The sequence below is a fragment of the Centruroides sculpturatus genome, unplaced genomic scaffold, assembly GCF_000671375.1.
Source record: "Centruroides sculpturatus isolate CEXI.00-Female unplaced genomic scaffold, Cexi_2.0 scaffold1480, whole genome shotgun sequence".
NCBI lineage: Eukaryota > Metazoa > Arthropoda > Arachnida > Scorpiones > Buthidae > Centruroides > Centruroides sculpturatus.
This window is the reverse complement of record NW_019385817.1, coordinates 54,531-69,891: the sequence shown is the minus strand read 5'-3', so window position 1 is coordinate 69,891 and position 15,361 is coordinate 54,531. Positions and strand designations below refer to the sequence as shown.

Genomic DNA, 15,361 nt, shown 5'->3' with positions numbered 1-15,361 from the left:
TCGTGTGTGGAAAGGCACTGAGTCAAGTCATACTGCCTATGATTATTTTTGAAGGGAAAAGATTAAATCCCGAGTGGAAGGATAATCTTCCACCTGACAGAGGTTGAGATGACTGAGAAAGGATCAATGAACATAACTTTCATCAAATGGTTTATCATTTTTCAAAATCCACCATAGATCTTGCAGGGAAAGGAAAGCCAGTTCTGTTATTTATGAAGGGAAGATCGAATTGCTAACATGAAATTGTGTGTGTTGTTCAAAATATGTTCACGAAGAGTGTGTTGGTCTAACAGTTGAAGACAAAATATCCAGTTTTCTTTGCCCAGAATAAAATGTTTAAGCTACTTGTATTTTATTGGGTTTAAATACATTTATTGTAATTTAATTAGCTCTTACTTTAATTTACTTTACCTTAATTAACAAATTATTTCTTTATGTATTTGGAACCCCATTCCAAATAAGGTCCATTACATAACTTTTGGAAAATGTATTAGCATCTTTTGAAAAGTTTTCTGTAATAACTTTAATTTCACATTTCTGCAAGTACACAGTCTGAAAGTTGTACTGCAACATACTGTAAGATTTTTCCTCTAATAGTGACAATACAAAAAGTCTTAAAATGTTAGGTAGGTCTTATTTGGCAAATGTACAGTACCTTATTGTCAGTCGTCCTTTCATTCCAGTTGGTACAGAGTCATAGTAGGCAAAAAAGTAATCTGGTGAAAAGTTTGCAAATGGGTAATTACTATAAAAAAGCCAGAATGACCCATTGTGTATTGATGCATATAATTTTATTATTACAGCAAATACAAGTTTTGACAAAAAGATCAGAAATTGAATCTGTTGTAACTGCTAACAATATAGATGATATATTTTAATATTGTGTGTATTTATATTTGTGCTGCATGCATGATTGTTGTATTGCAATGGTTATTTCGACACTAACTGTAAGTGAAATCAATTTAAAGAAAACAAATACATTTAAACTAGAAAACATGCTTTATTTTGAGGCACAGAAGAAAGGCATCATTTATTCATTTACAGATTTAAAGTATTGTGTATTACGATGTACAAACATTAAAGTTTTCATATAATAAAAGACAACTTAATAAATATTACTTTCAATATATTAAATTTTTTAAACTTTATCCAAAACACTAAAATTCATAACAAGTTTTTAAAATATACATTTTACTACACTTTACACATCAGAATGCAAAAATAATTTATAACAAATAAATACATCAAAGTAGAGCAATAAATATTAAATTAAAACAATATTTGTTTATTAGCTATTTAATTCCAGTATGAAATAGTGAAATTATATTATCAGATCGATATTAAGACTAGAAATTGATATTTATGTATTCCATAATGTTGGAATATTCAAAGCAGTTTGAATGCAATAGCGAGATATTCTTTTAAGTTTGATTGCAGTTTTGTAAAATACAGGCAATAGTTTTATTGAAGAGACAGAGCCGACTAGCAGACAATAACAAAAAGATAAGCAGTGCCAAGCAAGAGACAAAGACATATTTTAGCTGTGGTCGATTACATCATTGACTATTTGTCCTAAAATGGATAAAGTTTGGTAATTATTAATTATTTAATGATCACAAACATTTAAAAATCTAGTGAGTCAATGATTGATATTAATAAATTATAAAATACTAGTTATTTTTTTATTTTTAAAGTGCATTAAAAATTAGCAAAAGCTGAAAAGCAATCCATTATAAATTAATTACTTTTTGCTTATAATATCTGGAATTTTATTTATTTTAACAATGAAATTTATTGGGTAAATGAAATAAATGATATTTATTGGGTAAATGAAATTTATTGGGTAAATGAAATATTACAGCCACTCGTCGCTTAACGACCATTTGAACTTATGACCATCTCTCCAGTGCAGGGAATACCTTCTCTAATCTTAGTCTAGTTCCCATAGTTGATCAGTATGTTTGCTGTTCCATCTCCGTGGCAGCGTGCACTGTGTACATAATCGTTAAACTCAATATCTTGTAAGGTGCAAAAAGCACCATCCCTCAGTATTTTGTAATAATCTTTACTTCCTTGTAAAGTGCAACAAGCACTGGTCAACAGCAACCACCCTATATTGTATATGTACTATAATTGTTCTCTACGTACAAGTACGATGCAAGGCACTCGTGGGATACCCCATCTAACCTCTCTTCCTTCCAACTTTTCTAAACCTCTCATACACCACCCTCTACACCCCTTCTTCCTTCCTTCTTGTATTCAGGCTAAGTCAAAAGACAGCCTTCTGATCTTTAGCAAAAGAAAAAGAAAGTTGATCAGTATTCACTACACAAAGCATTTGCAATCTCCAAGACTACATACTGTATTTCATTTATAAATTTGTACTTTTATTGTACATCCCATTTGAAGGATTTAATGACAAATATAAATCTGAATGTCTTTTTTTTTTTTTTTTTTTTGAATGGATGAACTTTAATTTTTTGGTATATCATTTTTATAACTTTTGCTGATTTTATTTTAATGTTCTATTATATGTAAGAGATGCAAATTAAAACTAAGTTATCAAGTTGGAGTTTCCTTTAGACCTTTCCTTTATCTAGAATAAATAAAAATGATTCAGCTCCTCGTTTAATGATCAGTTTGCTTAACCACCTACTTGTAGAAATAGAACTCTTGTCATTAAGTGAGGAGTGGCTGTATTATTAAATTTAATATTGAAAATTCAAATAATCATTATTTGAAAAAAATTATAANAAGAAATTAAAATAATAACATAATAAAATTTTTAATTAATTATCAAATAATTTTTCTGAAAATGATAGGTAAGAATTTATGCTTTTTGTTAAAAATTGATGCTGTTTCATTTATTATGCTAATATATCAGAGACAATTTATTAATTTATTCAATTACAAACGTTGATATTTAATTCTCGCAAATCACACCTAAATTCAAAATTTCCAGCAAATAAAAGTCAAAAATACACATCAAATGTTTTCAGCCACTAAATTTATCGGTCTTCCTCAGGAAATATAAACTGGAAAAAAGTTTTTCCAGGAAATATTTGCGAATATTACAGTTTCAGTTTTTGGTGAGGTTATATTTACATTGATATTTAATGTGTGATAGAACAAAATTATTTAAATAAACATTTTCTTTAATTATTATTATTATGAGATGTATTTGAATGTTATGAAATTTTATCTTTATGTAGAATTAACAGAAAAATTCTAGTAATAAGATTTGTCATTATTTTTATAATTTCAAAAATATATAGAGTTTTCAAAACATTTTTTAGTTTATCAAAGGAACAATCCAGGTATTTTGCAATTGAATTTCACTTTAAAACCAAAATAAAACTGTGTTATCCAATAATTTATTTTATAGTTTTTTATGATATCTATTTAGATATTTGTTTAATGTAGCTCAATTTGTCCATTTTGTTATGTAAAAAATTTTTTGACCTCATGAACAAAACAACAGATCTACAGATACAATACTAAAATTTGTTGAAGACTTATAGTATCACTCACATACTAATAGCATTTGTTGGAACTTGCTATTTGTTGCAAGTCTTCTTGCCAGAGTTGCACAAGAAAAGAGAGAGGAGGTGCTTTACTTTAGGAGGTGCACAAAACTTTGTGCATCTCCTAAAGTAATTTTGTTTCTTTTTCAGTATGGAATTAAATGTATAAAATTTGATAGAAAGTAGTTGAAAACCTCTTAAACAAATTTTTCTTGTCATGGAAAAAGAATTCAGTCTATTTGAACAGGAAATTTTCTTATATGGGGAAAAATTGGGACACTGAAATTAAACTTCTTTATGCAAGAACTTTTTAACCAAGTTCTACCTTATTAATAAATGGACTTTCAATATACATTTGAATTAAAATTTTAATTATAATATATAAATTTTTGTCTACAAGTATGTATTTTTCTAATATCAGGACTTTGTAGCATTATCTGTAAAGCCAGTATAATAAGTCCTGATATTAGAAAAATACGTACTTGTAGACAAAAATTTATATATTATAGTAAATCAAGGACATTGAGGCATTTTAATTAAAATTTTAATTCTTCTACTTTTCATTGTTTATAGATTTCAATGATTAAAAAACCTTTTAATATATATTTTTTACTATATTAGATTTGATATTTAAATTTTCTAAAAAATTATGACAAAACAATTTTAAGATTATACAGTTTACATAAACATTTTATCATGAAGTAAAAGAAAAAATATTTATATTGCACTGATCACTAGAAAAAAAGGCCTGTAAATTACATTTTAAAACTGTAATTTAAAATACATTTATAAAAGATACCACTACTAAACTTATCTTATTCAATCTGCAATAGAGAGAAGTTAAGTATTATTTTTATAAACTTTACTTTACTGTCATTTTTATTTGTATTTTCTCCATTACCAGATCACCAATGATTCTTAAAGTCAAGTCACTGGAGGAACCTTCATATTCACAAAATTACAAATGATTGTTGTTATACAAACAACTGACGACCGTTTCATGTAACAAAGATTGCAAACATTGGATGAAACCCAAGTCATAACAGAGATGTGAAGAAATCTGTGCTAGAGTTGAGTTTTAATATTTTATAGTCTGGTAACATTTAATTTAATTAAGAAACAAATGTTTTCTTTTTTAATAGTTAATAGACCTGACACTTTGAATATATTTGTGTATTAAATTAGATTATTATACAATTTTAATGAATATAATTTGTTATGTACACCTTCTATGATCCATGAACATTCCGTAATATTTAAAATTATGCCATTTATTGTATTTTAACTGTGATTTATAAATAAAAGAATATTACAATATTTTGAAATTCAAATTACAGTGTTTTTTTCTTGTTTAATTATTTCAAAAAAAAATCTAAAATTAATACAAACTTTTCTGTCTTGAAATATTTCAGTTGCCAATGCCAATGTGTACAATCCTGCCCCAAGAAATTAAACCGGTGAATAATAAGCCAGAACAATACTATTAATTACATTTTGCATTTTTGCTTCCTCCTCTAGTTTGTTGCAGTTAGATTCTGATTTTGGTTTTATGTTTTCATTGTGTTTCTATTGACTATTTTAAGACCAAATTGTTATAGAAGCAATAACAAATAGTTATAATAGAAAGGCAGTGAAAAATTAATTTGTCGAAAACAATTGATATACAAAGAAAAACATCAGAGAGAAAATATATTGCACTGAGTAAAAATTATGGCACTTGAAATAAAAGTCAAATTTTTTCTTGGGAGTTTCTCTTTGGTACTTCAAAGCCATACCATAAGCTTTTTATTATTGTCTCTGCACTTTGCATTCTTGCTTAAACAACATAGTGACATGGTGGAGCTTTCAAGAACAAATTTCAGAGATATTTGGGTTGCAATTTGAAAAAATGTAGACCTATAAATTCTAACTGTCATCCATCTGTCCGTCTTTAAGGACAGATTCTTAATCTCAAGAAAGGAGTTAGATAGATGAAAGATGAGACTGGATATAGAAAGCTGGGGGCAGGAGCCCTAATTAACTACAGTAGAGCATCGATTATCTGACTCAATTGTGGACTCAGGTTGGTCAGATAACTGAAAAAATCAGATAATCGAAAAAAATACATTATTGGTATAGTATATCGCTATTAACCAACTTCGCGTTGAATTTTCATCGATGTTAAGCCTAACAAATTTTTTTTTTAAATAATAATCGTCACTATTGTATTGTTAAAAATTATTTTATCGCTCACAAAACAAACAACCACTCATAATTAGAAAATTAAGTCTTGTTTAAATACTGGCATCCCTTCAATGGTCGAGCCATGTTGCCAGCTAAAACACGCAAAAATTTAACAAAAATAATATTAAAGTAGCCAAGACATGGCCAAATATTGTAGCGCCACATCACTAGCAGACATTTGAAATTTGCCGACTAGAACGGTCGGTTAACTGATGTGGCGGTTAATCGGGGGTCGGATAATCGATGCTCTACTGTATATACAAAGTTCCAGTTTGCACCAGAAATGACATTTCAGTTGAAAATTTTTCCCCAAAAGGTGTTAGATGACCGGCACAACTATTGTTAAAGGAAAAGTATGACATGCAGGACAAGCCACTACAAATTTGAGATGAAAAGCATATTTTTAATTAAATAAATGAAAAATATGCTTAAAAATTGCATCATGGCATTGTAATGATGTCACAATAAATAATAGCTTGTCTTTGTTTTAAAATTTAATGGTGATTAAGCGTTAATATTGGATTCTAGTCTGAGGACTTATCACACCTATTTGAAATGTTTTCACTTGGACACCAAGAGATCTTTTTTTGGCTTATCTATTTTATTAAATATGCATTTCAGTCACATAGAGGTCGCTCTGGAAAATTTAAAAATATTGCCACCAGTGGCCAAGCAGTTTTATTCTCTGAACACTGGTTGTTTGGTCATGGGTTCGCACCTCACCAGGACATGCTGGTCATATGGAGTTTTCCAGGTTTTCTCCACATCTGTAATGCCCGAATAGGAGGACCCTTAAAAAGACCTCCCAGAAGGCATTATTCCCCACTCCTCACATATACAAAATATATAATTACTAACCATGTCCATCGCAACTTACTATGGGATGGTTTAGCCTAGTAGTTCTCTCTCAACTTGAAGACAAGACATTGCCACCATTTTGTCAGTTTAAATTTTTTTTGCCATTTCAAATTATTTATTGTCACCAGTTTTACTGACTAATTAATCCTGGTGCCAGTAGCTTTATCAGTTTGGAGTCTGGAAAGCAAAAGTAACATGTTAAACTGTCACAAGAAAGGGGCAGACGTTCGGGTCTCCAGTTCAAACAAAACTTGGTGAGCACTTAGCCCTAAACACAAATAGCTCATCATCCAAATAATAAGACCCACTTCTCAAGCATTTCCAAAAATTGGGCTTATGAAAATTTAGTGTTTAGCTTAATGAATAATTCCAAACAACACATTTGATCTCAATGTTTAAACAGTATTTCACAGGTCATGTCATGGCATGTTAAAATTTTTGTTTTAGTCTACTGAAAAAAGTCATCCCAAAAAATTCCCCAAAATTTCTGTCAATAAAAGATCTCAATCTGGAAACATTGAGCAGCATTGCATCACACTTTTTTTTTTTTAACTCTTTTTGCCATGTGGGTACTAAGAGGGCCTTTTAGCAAGCCCATTATGGGTTCAGCCAGGCCCACAATGGGGTGGCTGTATGGTGAGGGATGTGGATATAAAGTATTTTTCATACTTTGTTTTACCAACTCAGACTCCACAATATTGATTATAAGCCTCATAAACACATTCTGTAAGATATTATATCTTATAGAATGTGTTTATGAGGCTTATAATAAAAAATAATAATCTGGAAGTTGTCAGAAGAAAGGCTCAGATTATGAACCTGAGTAGGGCTACAAAGATCAATAGATGTGCCATTTTGATAAGATGAAGGCTGTATTGACCTGGTTAAATATTTTTGATAAGCCACATCTAATATACAATGTAGACAAAAAAGTCTGTAGATTCGCTCTTCATAAACAGAAAAATGTAATGACAGAAAAAGAGTACACTGTGTCACTTGCACTGTGAAAATGTGTCTATTGTCGTGTGTGGAAAGGCACTGAGTCAAGTCATACTGCCTATGATTATTTTTGAAGGGAAAAGATTAAATCCCGAGTGGAAGGATAATCTTCCACCTGACAGAGGTTGAGATGACTGAGAAAGGATCAATGAACATAACTTTCATCAAATGGTTTATCATTTTTCAAAATCCACCATAGATCTTGCAGGGAAAGGAAAGCCAGTTCTGTTATTTATGAAGGGAAGATCGAATTGCTAACATGAAATTGTGTGTGTTGTTCAAAATATGTTCACGAAGAGTGTGTTGGTCTAACAGTTGAAGACAAAATATCCAGTTTTCTTTGCCCAGAATAAAATGTTTAAGCTACTTGTATTTTATTGGGTTTAAATACATTTATTGTAATTTAATTAGCTCTTACTTTAATTTACTTTACCTTAATTAACAAATTATTTCTTTATGTATTTGGAACCCCATTCCAAATAAGGTCCATTACATAACTTTTGGAAAATGTATTAGCATCTTTTGAAAAGTTTTCTGTAATAACTTTAATTTCACATTTCTGCAAGTACACAGTCTGAAAGTTGTACTGCAACATACTGTAAGATTTTTCCTCTAATAGTGACAATACAAAAAGTCTTAAAATGTTAGGTAGGTCTTATTTGGCAAATGTACAGTACCTTATTGTCAGTCGTCCTTTCATTCCAGTTGGTACAGAGTCATAGTAGGCAAAAAAGTAATCTGGTGAAAAGTTTGCAAATGGGTAATTACTATAAAAAAGCCAGAATGACCCATTGTGTATTGATGCATATAATTTTATTATTACAGCAAATACAAGTTTTGACAAAAAGATCAGAAATTGAATCTGTTGTAACTGCTAACAATATAGATGATATATTTTAATATTGTGTGTATTTATATTTGTGCTGCATGCATGATTGTTGTATTGCAATGGTTATTTCGACACTAACTGTAAGTGAAATCAATTTAAAGAAAACAAATACATTTAAACTAGAAAACATGCTTTATTTTGAGGCACAGAAGAAAGGCATCATTTATTCATTTACAGATTTAAAGTATTGTGTATTACGATGTACAAACATTAAAGTTTTCATATAATAAAAGACAACTTAATAAATATTACTTTCAATATATTAAATTTTTTAAACTTTATCCAAAACACTAAAATTCATAACAAGTTTTTAAAATATACATTTTACTACACTTTACACATCAGAATGCAAAAATAATTTATAACAAATAAATACATCAAAGTAGAGCAATAAATATTAAATTAAAACAATATTTGTTTATTAGCTATTTAATTCCAGTATGAAATAGTGAAATTATATTATCAGATCGATATTAAGACTAGAAATTGATATTTATGTATTCCATAATGTTGGAATATTCAAAGCAGTTTGAATGCAATAGCGAGATATTCNCAGAAACAGATTTCCCGTTTTGAGTCTCAGGACTGACTGGCACTTTATGTACTGACTGTATATCTCAGTGGTCGTACCCTGTTGCTTCTCACACTATTCAAAGCCTGGAGCTCGTCCTCTGCACATCTGTCTTCCTTGGGAACTTGACCAAAAAGTGCTGACTACACTGATGTTTGCCCTCGGGGCATTCTCCACTCTGTTGTCTAACACTCACACCCACAGAAGTAGGGCAAGGGTGGAAAATTTTTGAACTCGGAAACAAAAGAAAATCAAGAACAAAAGAGAAATTGATAGGCTAGGAAAGGGAAGTGATAGAAAATGAAAATAACATAACTTAAAAACTATACATGAATAAATGGCATCATGCCACAACCCACATCATCCCTCATAAGTATGCCACAGTAAATCATAGATTATATAACAGTAAGACTTAGAATTATTTTTTATTAAAAATATAGAAATGTAAGTCTTCTCTTTTGTACTGATGTACTGTACAAGGTTTGATAAAAAATACCCCTGACTAGTGACATAAATTTTTACATATTTATGAAAATATATAAAAAATATATTTATAAAAATGTATTTTATAATAAAATGGCTAAAGATTTACATGGATAAATTTACAAACTTGGGTAACCATTTTTGTTAATTTTTGAAGTTGAAGGCTTACATGATCTTTTGTCGTCTTTGAAGTTCTAGCTGTTTTTTTTTTTTTTTTTTTTTTTTTTTTTGAATGGATGAACTTTAATTTTTTGGTATATCATTTTTATAACTTTTGCTGATTTTATTTTAATGTTCTATTATATGTAAGAGATGCAAATTAAAACTAAGTTATCAAGTTGGAGTTTCCTTTAGACCTTTCCTTTATCTAGAATAAATAAAAATGATTCAGCTCCTCGTTTAATGATCAGTTTGCTTAACCACCTACTTGTAGAAATAGAACTCTTGTCATTAAGTGAGGAGTGGCTGTATTATTAAATTTAATATTGAAAATTCAAATAATCATTATTTGAAAAAAATTATAAATCGTTTGTCATTATAAATAATGACAAACGATTTTTGTGTTATTTTATCATTATTGCATATAAACAAAATTTCAGATTTAAAAGATTTATGTATAAATGTATAATTCAAGATCTAATAATTAATTTTTAATTTTAGATCAAAATTTATGAATATGTCTTAATATATAACTTTTATATATTCAATTTATTTTTCTACATAATCATCAAAAATAATGAATAAAAATAGATAAGAAATCTTTGTTTAAACATTCCTTTTATAGAATAGATTATTATGTCTTAACAGTTTGAAAATAAGACAAATAAATATTGAAAAATATAAATAACAACAAAGTTCTTAAATAATTAAAAAAGAAAAATTACTTAAATTGATTTTAAAACTATTATCTCACAATTTTAAATATTTGGCAATATTGAAAAATTTTGTAACAAAAAAAAAAATAGTATATATGAAGCACTTATTTCCAAATGGATGCAAGCACTAAATCTGTGATATTTGAATTAAAGCCATATTATTATTCATTGCAAGCTCTACTGTTTATGTAATATGTTTGTGTGTCAAATAGGTCCATATACAATAAGAAAAATAGCCTCAAATTTATGTTTTGTTTACAAATGGATGTACATATATAGGACCAATGGAATTGCATGATTATGTCATGTGATTGCAAATGGCTGCTTTTGTTGATGTTATAAGTTTTTCTTTTTAAATTGTCTAATAATTAAAAAGTTATTTATAATAATTAATTTTGAATATGGTGTTATTCAGTGGTGATATTCGAAATATTTAACAAAAGGTTCGCTAACAGAAAATTTTTCCTTAACAATTTTTTTTTGCTCAAATGGTGCATTAGCAACATTAGCGCAAAAAACTGACCTTAAGATACTTATATAAATAAAAAAGTTGCGTTCGCAAAATTAAGTCAGTTAAAATTTAACATTGTTTATGCCCAAACTATATTTTTTTTATAAATAATAAAAAAGAGTGTTCAAAATGGTTTATTTTGTACATATTTTAATATTTTTCATTCAAAATATTTTATAAACATAAAAATTGGCTTTTTTTTAAATCAGAAAAAATCATAGGGAAAGCAGTTACACAAGAAAAACTTTTTCTAAATCATTTATTTTATCGTTAGGTATTATTATAATAATAGACAGATGTCATCGTCTCTCGAAATACAATATCTTTCTTATTTCGCTGTCGATAGCTCGACACGTGTTCCGCAGCCATCTTGCATTTTCTCGTGCGCGTGGGATTGTGGGATCTCTCTTATGACTGGATCTAGTTTCGAGAACTCTCTCGAGTCGATTGTGATTGAACCTCGTTTCAATCTCGACTGAAACGAGGTTCAATCGCATGGTCGATGGAGATTGCACCAGGCGAACATAGTATAAGGCTCTAGTAGTGTTACAGAGTATAATACATATATTTTAATATATTTTTTAAAAGAAACAAAACCACTGAGAGACGTTACGTGTATTTAACAACGGGTTCGGAAAACTTCGAAAATGTTAACAACGGGTTCGGCCGAACCTGTGCGAACCCGCTGAATATCACCACTGGTGTTATTGTATAGTAATGGATACCCATAGTTTGGAAGACAAAGCAGTGATACTGTCTGAAGAAGATAAAACATAGAAAAAAGAAAAAGAAATCCCACCAAAAAATGAAAAATTTAGGCGAATGCAAAAGGTTCGAAATCTGCCCCACATTTCTTGTAACCACAAAAAAAAAAAAAAATTAATGGTTGGCCTACTAGTTTTTGTGAAGTGTATATATTATCACATGATGACATAATCCAGTTTCATAATAATCTGTAAAGGCAAGATGCCACAATTCTTTTCTTTACTTCAACTCAACCACTGAAAAGAGCTAGAAAAGATGATGGTGCTAATGGAGTTGAACATACAGTATTGTGACAAATTCATGCATGGTAACTACATTTGAATGCATTTGTATCATTTAAGTGTAGGGAATTTTATAAAATAATGGTTTAGAAAAGTTCCAGTTACATATTTATCCTGATTGTTTTAAGTTTCTGAATTTGTATGACTACAACATAAGAATCCACTCTGCTGCGTTTTGCAGTATTGGTATGAACTTCTTATCATATTACACTTTAGAATCTCAATTGTTACAAATATACACAGCAGGAAAAAAAACAGTTATTACTTCATAACTGTTTGTATAGGGATTCTAAAAATACTTGAGTTTAGAATAATTTGCTTTAATAATAATAATAATAATAATAATAATAATAACAATGTTATGACACGACAATATCAACGTGACATCTTAAAGGAACCAGTGGATGGGAAATGTCGACTATGTGTGACTAAAGATGAGACCACGCAACATATTATATCAGAAGGTGAAAAACTGGCGGGGACTAGTTATGTAAGACGTCATAATAACCAATACGTCCAATAATGTCCAATACGTCTACTGGTGCCTGGCCCGAAAACATAAAATAGAAGTTGCTGACCAATGGTGGAAGGAAATTCTACTCCAACCACAAGTTAAGGAAAATAGTTCAGCCAAGATACTATGGGAAATGCCTGTTCAAACTGATGTTACTGTATCTCACAATAGACCAGATTTAATTTAGGTTGATAAAAATCGTAATAAAACATTTTTAATAGATATAACTGTACCATCAGATTATAACATTGGTGCTAAAGAAATTGAAAAATTGAGTAAATATCATTTTCTGAAATTGGAAGTTAACTGCCTGTGGAATACACAGACGACTGTTGTTCCAATAGTAATAGGAACAACAGGAATAGTAGCAAAAAACATAAAGAAATACATAGATCAATTAGAATCCAACATTGATATTAGTATCCTTCAGAAACAGGCAGCTATATACACATCACTTATACTCAATAGAGTGGTTGGAGATGCTATCTTTGAGGCCAATGCAGCAGATCAGCAAAAGCAGGATATACATCAATCTCAAGGCATACAGCAATCTTCAGATATACATCATTCATTAGTTAATCAGGATTTACCTAATACAATTTTTGAGACTAGTACACAAAGCTCATTTGGAAACTTGTTGAGAAGTGGAAAAGGGAGGAGAAGAGTACTATTTGAAAGTAAAGAGCAATTAATACAGTAAAGGGGAGAAATAGGTACCTTCTTTCCCGTGGGTTACAGGACGAGGTATTCTTTATTCCAATGTAATTTGTGAATATTTGTTTTACAATAAATAATAATAATAATAATAATAAAAAGCAAGTTAGTTTTAAAAATTCAAAGATCTGAATTGAACAGACCATATAAGTGAAGTCTAAAAGCTGGGTTTAGGACCAAGAAGTGTTATTTCCAAGGGTTAAGGATCAAACGGACATATTTCCAAACTTTCATCCATTAGTTTCATATGTTCTATATGATGTGGATTTTCTACATTCATTGTGGATACTTTAGGGTCCTTAGGAAACTTTACACCAAAAACTGACATTGTAACTAACAATATTAGCTAGGAAGATTATTGCCTTTTTGTAAAGTTTGTATTTCCTGTTCTAATGTCTGTATGGAAGTAAGTTCTTCATATATTTTGACTATATAATTCATTCATAAATCATTTTTGAATCATAGCTTTAACAGGAATTTTTTGTTTCTGTATCCTATTTAAAATGAGACTATCTCTACATTAAAACAGTCTTTTAAGTAATGGATTTAATGTATTCTTATATAATTCATATTTTATTAATATATATTTTTGGTTTTATTTTTGACAATTAACTGAAATGCCAAATTTCAAAATTTCTTAAATAATTTAAATTTGTTTCTCTACTCAAGAATTATTGGACGTTTTAATTTTTAGTTTAATACTAGAAAGACAAAGGTCATCAAAACAATCTTTTATCTAATAGTTTTTACATATATTATTAAAACAAACTTTTGGTTATCTAAACAATGTACATAAGTTATAAACTTGTTTATTTATGGAATATAACTAAAATACAGTGTGTTTCCTTCAAACATCCCTAGTTTTAAACTGTTCTGTAAAATCCATTTATTCAAATATGTGTTGGAGAATGTTGGTCAATACTTCAAGTTTGATGTGCATATGCTTGAAAGGCCACTGCTGCTACACGGTGGCGATCCATGCCTCCACTGCCACACAACTTAGACCATTGAGGAGCACGATGTTTTTGGTCTGCTCCATCACCCAACGTCATCTCTTTAAACTTTTTTCTTTGTGGGCATGTCAAGGATCATGTGTATGCTACAAAAGTGCCTGATATGAGAGCCCACATAAAAGAATCACAGATGCCATTAACAATGAGACTTTTAACATGCTGGCTCAGATGTGGGCGAAAATCAAGTACAAACTGGATATCATATTTGCCACATTGGAAGCTTATGTGGAAATGTACTGATTTAAGGTAGTAACTAACTTTTTCAGATGCATTTTCTATTACCATTGTCTTTAGTACTATACTCATGTTTCTATTTCCAAAATTAAACCCATAAAAGAAGGGATGTTTGAGGGAACTCTGTACTATGAAAGAATATTTTGCTGAAGATGCAAATATGTATAAATTAAAAATTTTATGTTTAAACTATTAATTTAAATATATATATTAATGATTACCATTTGAATTCAATTAATCTTTCTCAAATTTGCTCTAACATATTATTTTACCTTTGTATATTAATGATTATTTTTCTTCTAAAATATATCAGATATAAATATCACTGCTCAAATAACATATTATGCAAAATTTTAAAATACTAATAGTTTTATTAAAATAATTTTTGGCTAATTACAAAGTAAATATCTACTGTAATTAATTAATCAACTAATTTCAATGAAGTTAAATCTCGATAAAGAAAATTTTCATTTACAGTAAATTATATTAAAAAAGTAGTAAACCTCACTAATTAATATATATATAGTCATAAATGTAAAAATTTCTTAAGTTATAAATTAAAATGTATTTTATAATTATTTATTGAAGAAATATTTTAATTTTCTCCATAAAAATATAAAATTGTGCACATAAAATTATTATTAATTATCAAAAATGTAATAAATAACACTTATATTATACTGCTGTTGTAAAATAGCTCACTGAAAACAGATTATAACTATATATTGTTGTTAATAGAGAGGTTGAGGCCAAAGTTTTAAACACGAAAACGTGTATGTTGGACGTTCAGCGTCGCTTTCCCATAAGCCTAGAAGTTTGACAATGGTGCTTGGAATGCCAAGCATGATTCCACTGACTATCCAAATACCATTGTCAAACTTCTAGGCTTACAGGAAAGTGGCCGACG

At 29.1% G+C, this 15,361-nt stretch overlaps 1 protein-coding gene across 1 annotated transcript in view; it reads right to left on the bottom strand.

Annotated features, from left to right (window-relative positions):
- Positions 1-980: 980 nt before the first annotated feature.
- The window catches only part of LOC111642300 (transmembrane protein 245-like), a gene marked incomplete at its 5' end in the record, with an annotated part of 67,921 nt that continues 53,540 nt past the window's right edge, over positions 981-15,361 (bottom strand). Inside the window, one exon of the mRNA XM_023388634.1 lies at positions 981-1,572. Within this exon, the coding sequence (XP_023244402.1) occupies positions 1,557-1,572 (16 nt within the window). The remainder of the gene's footprint in view (positions 1,573-15,361) is intronic.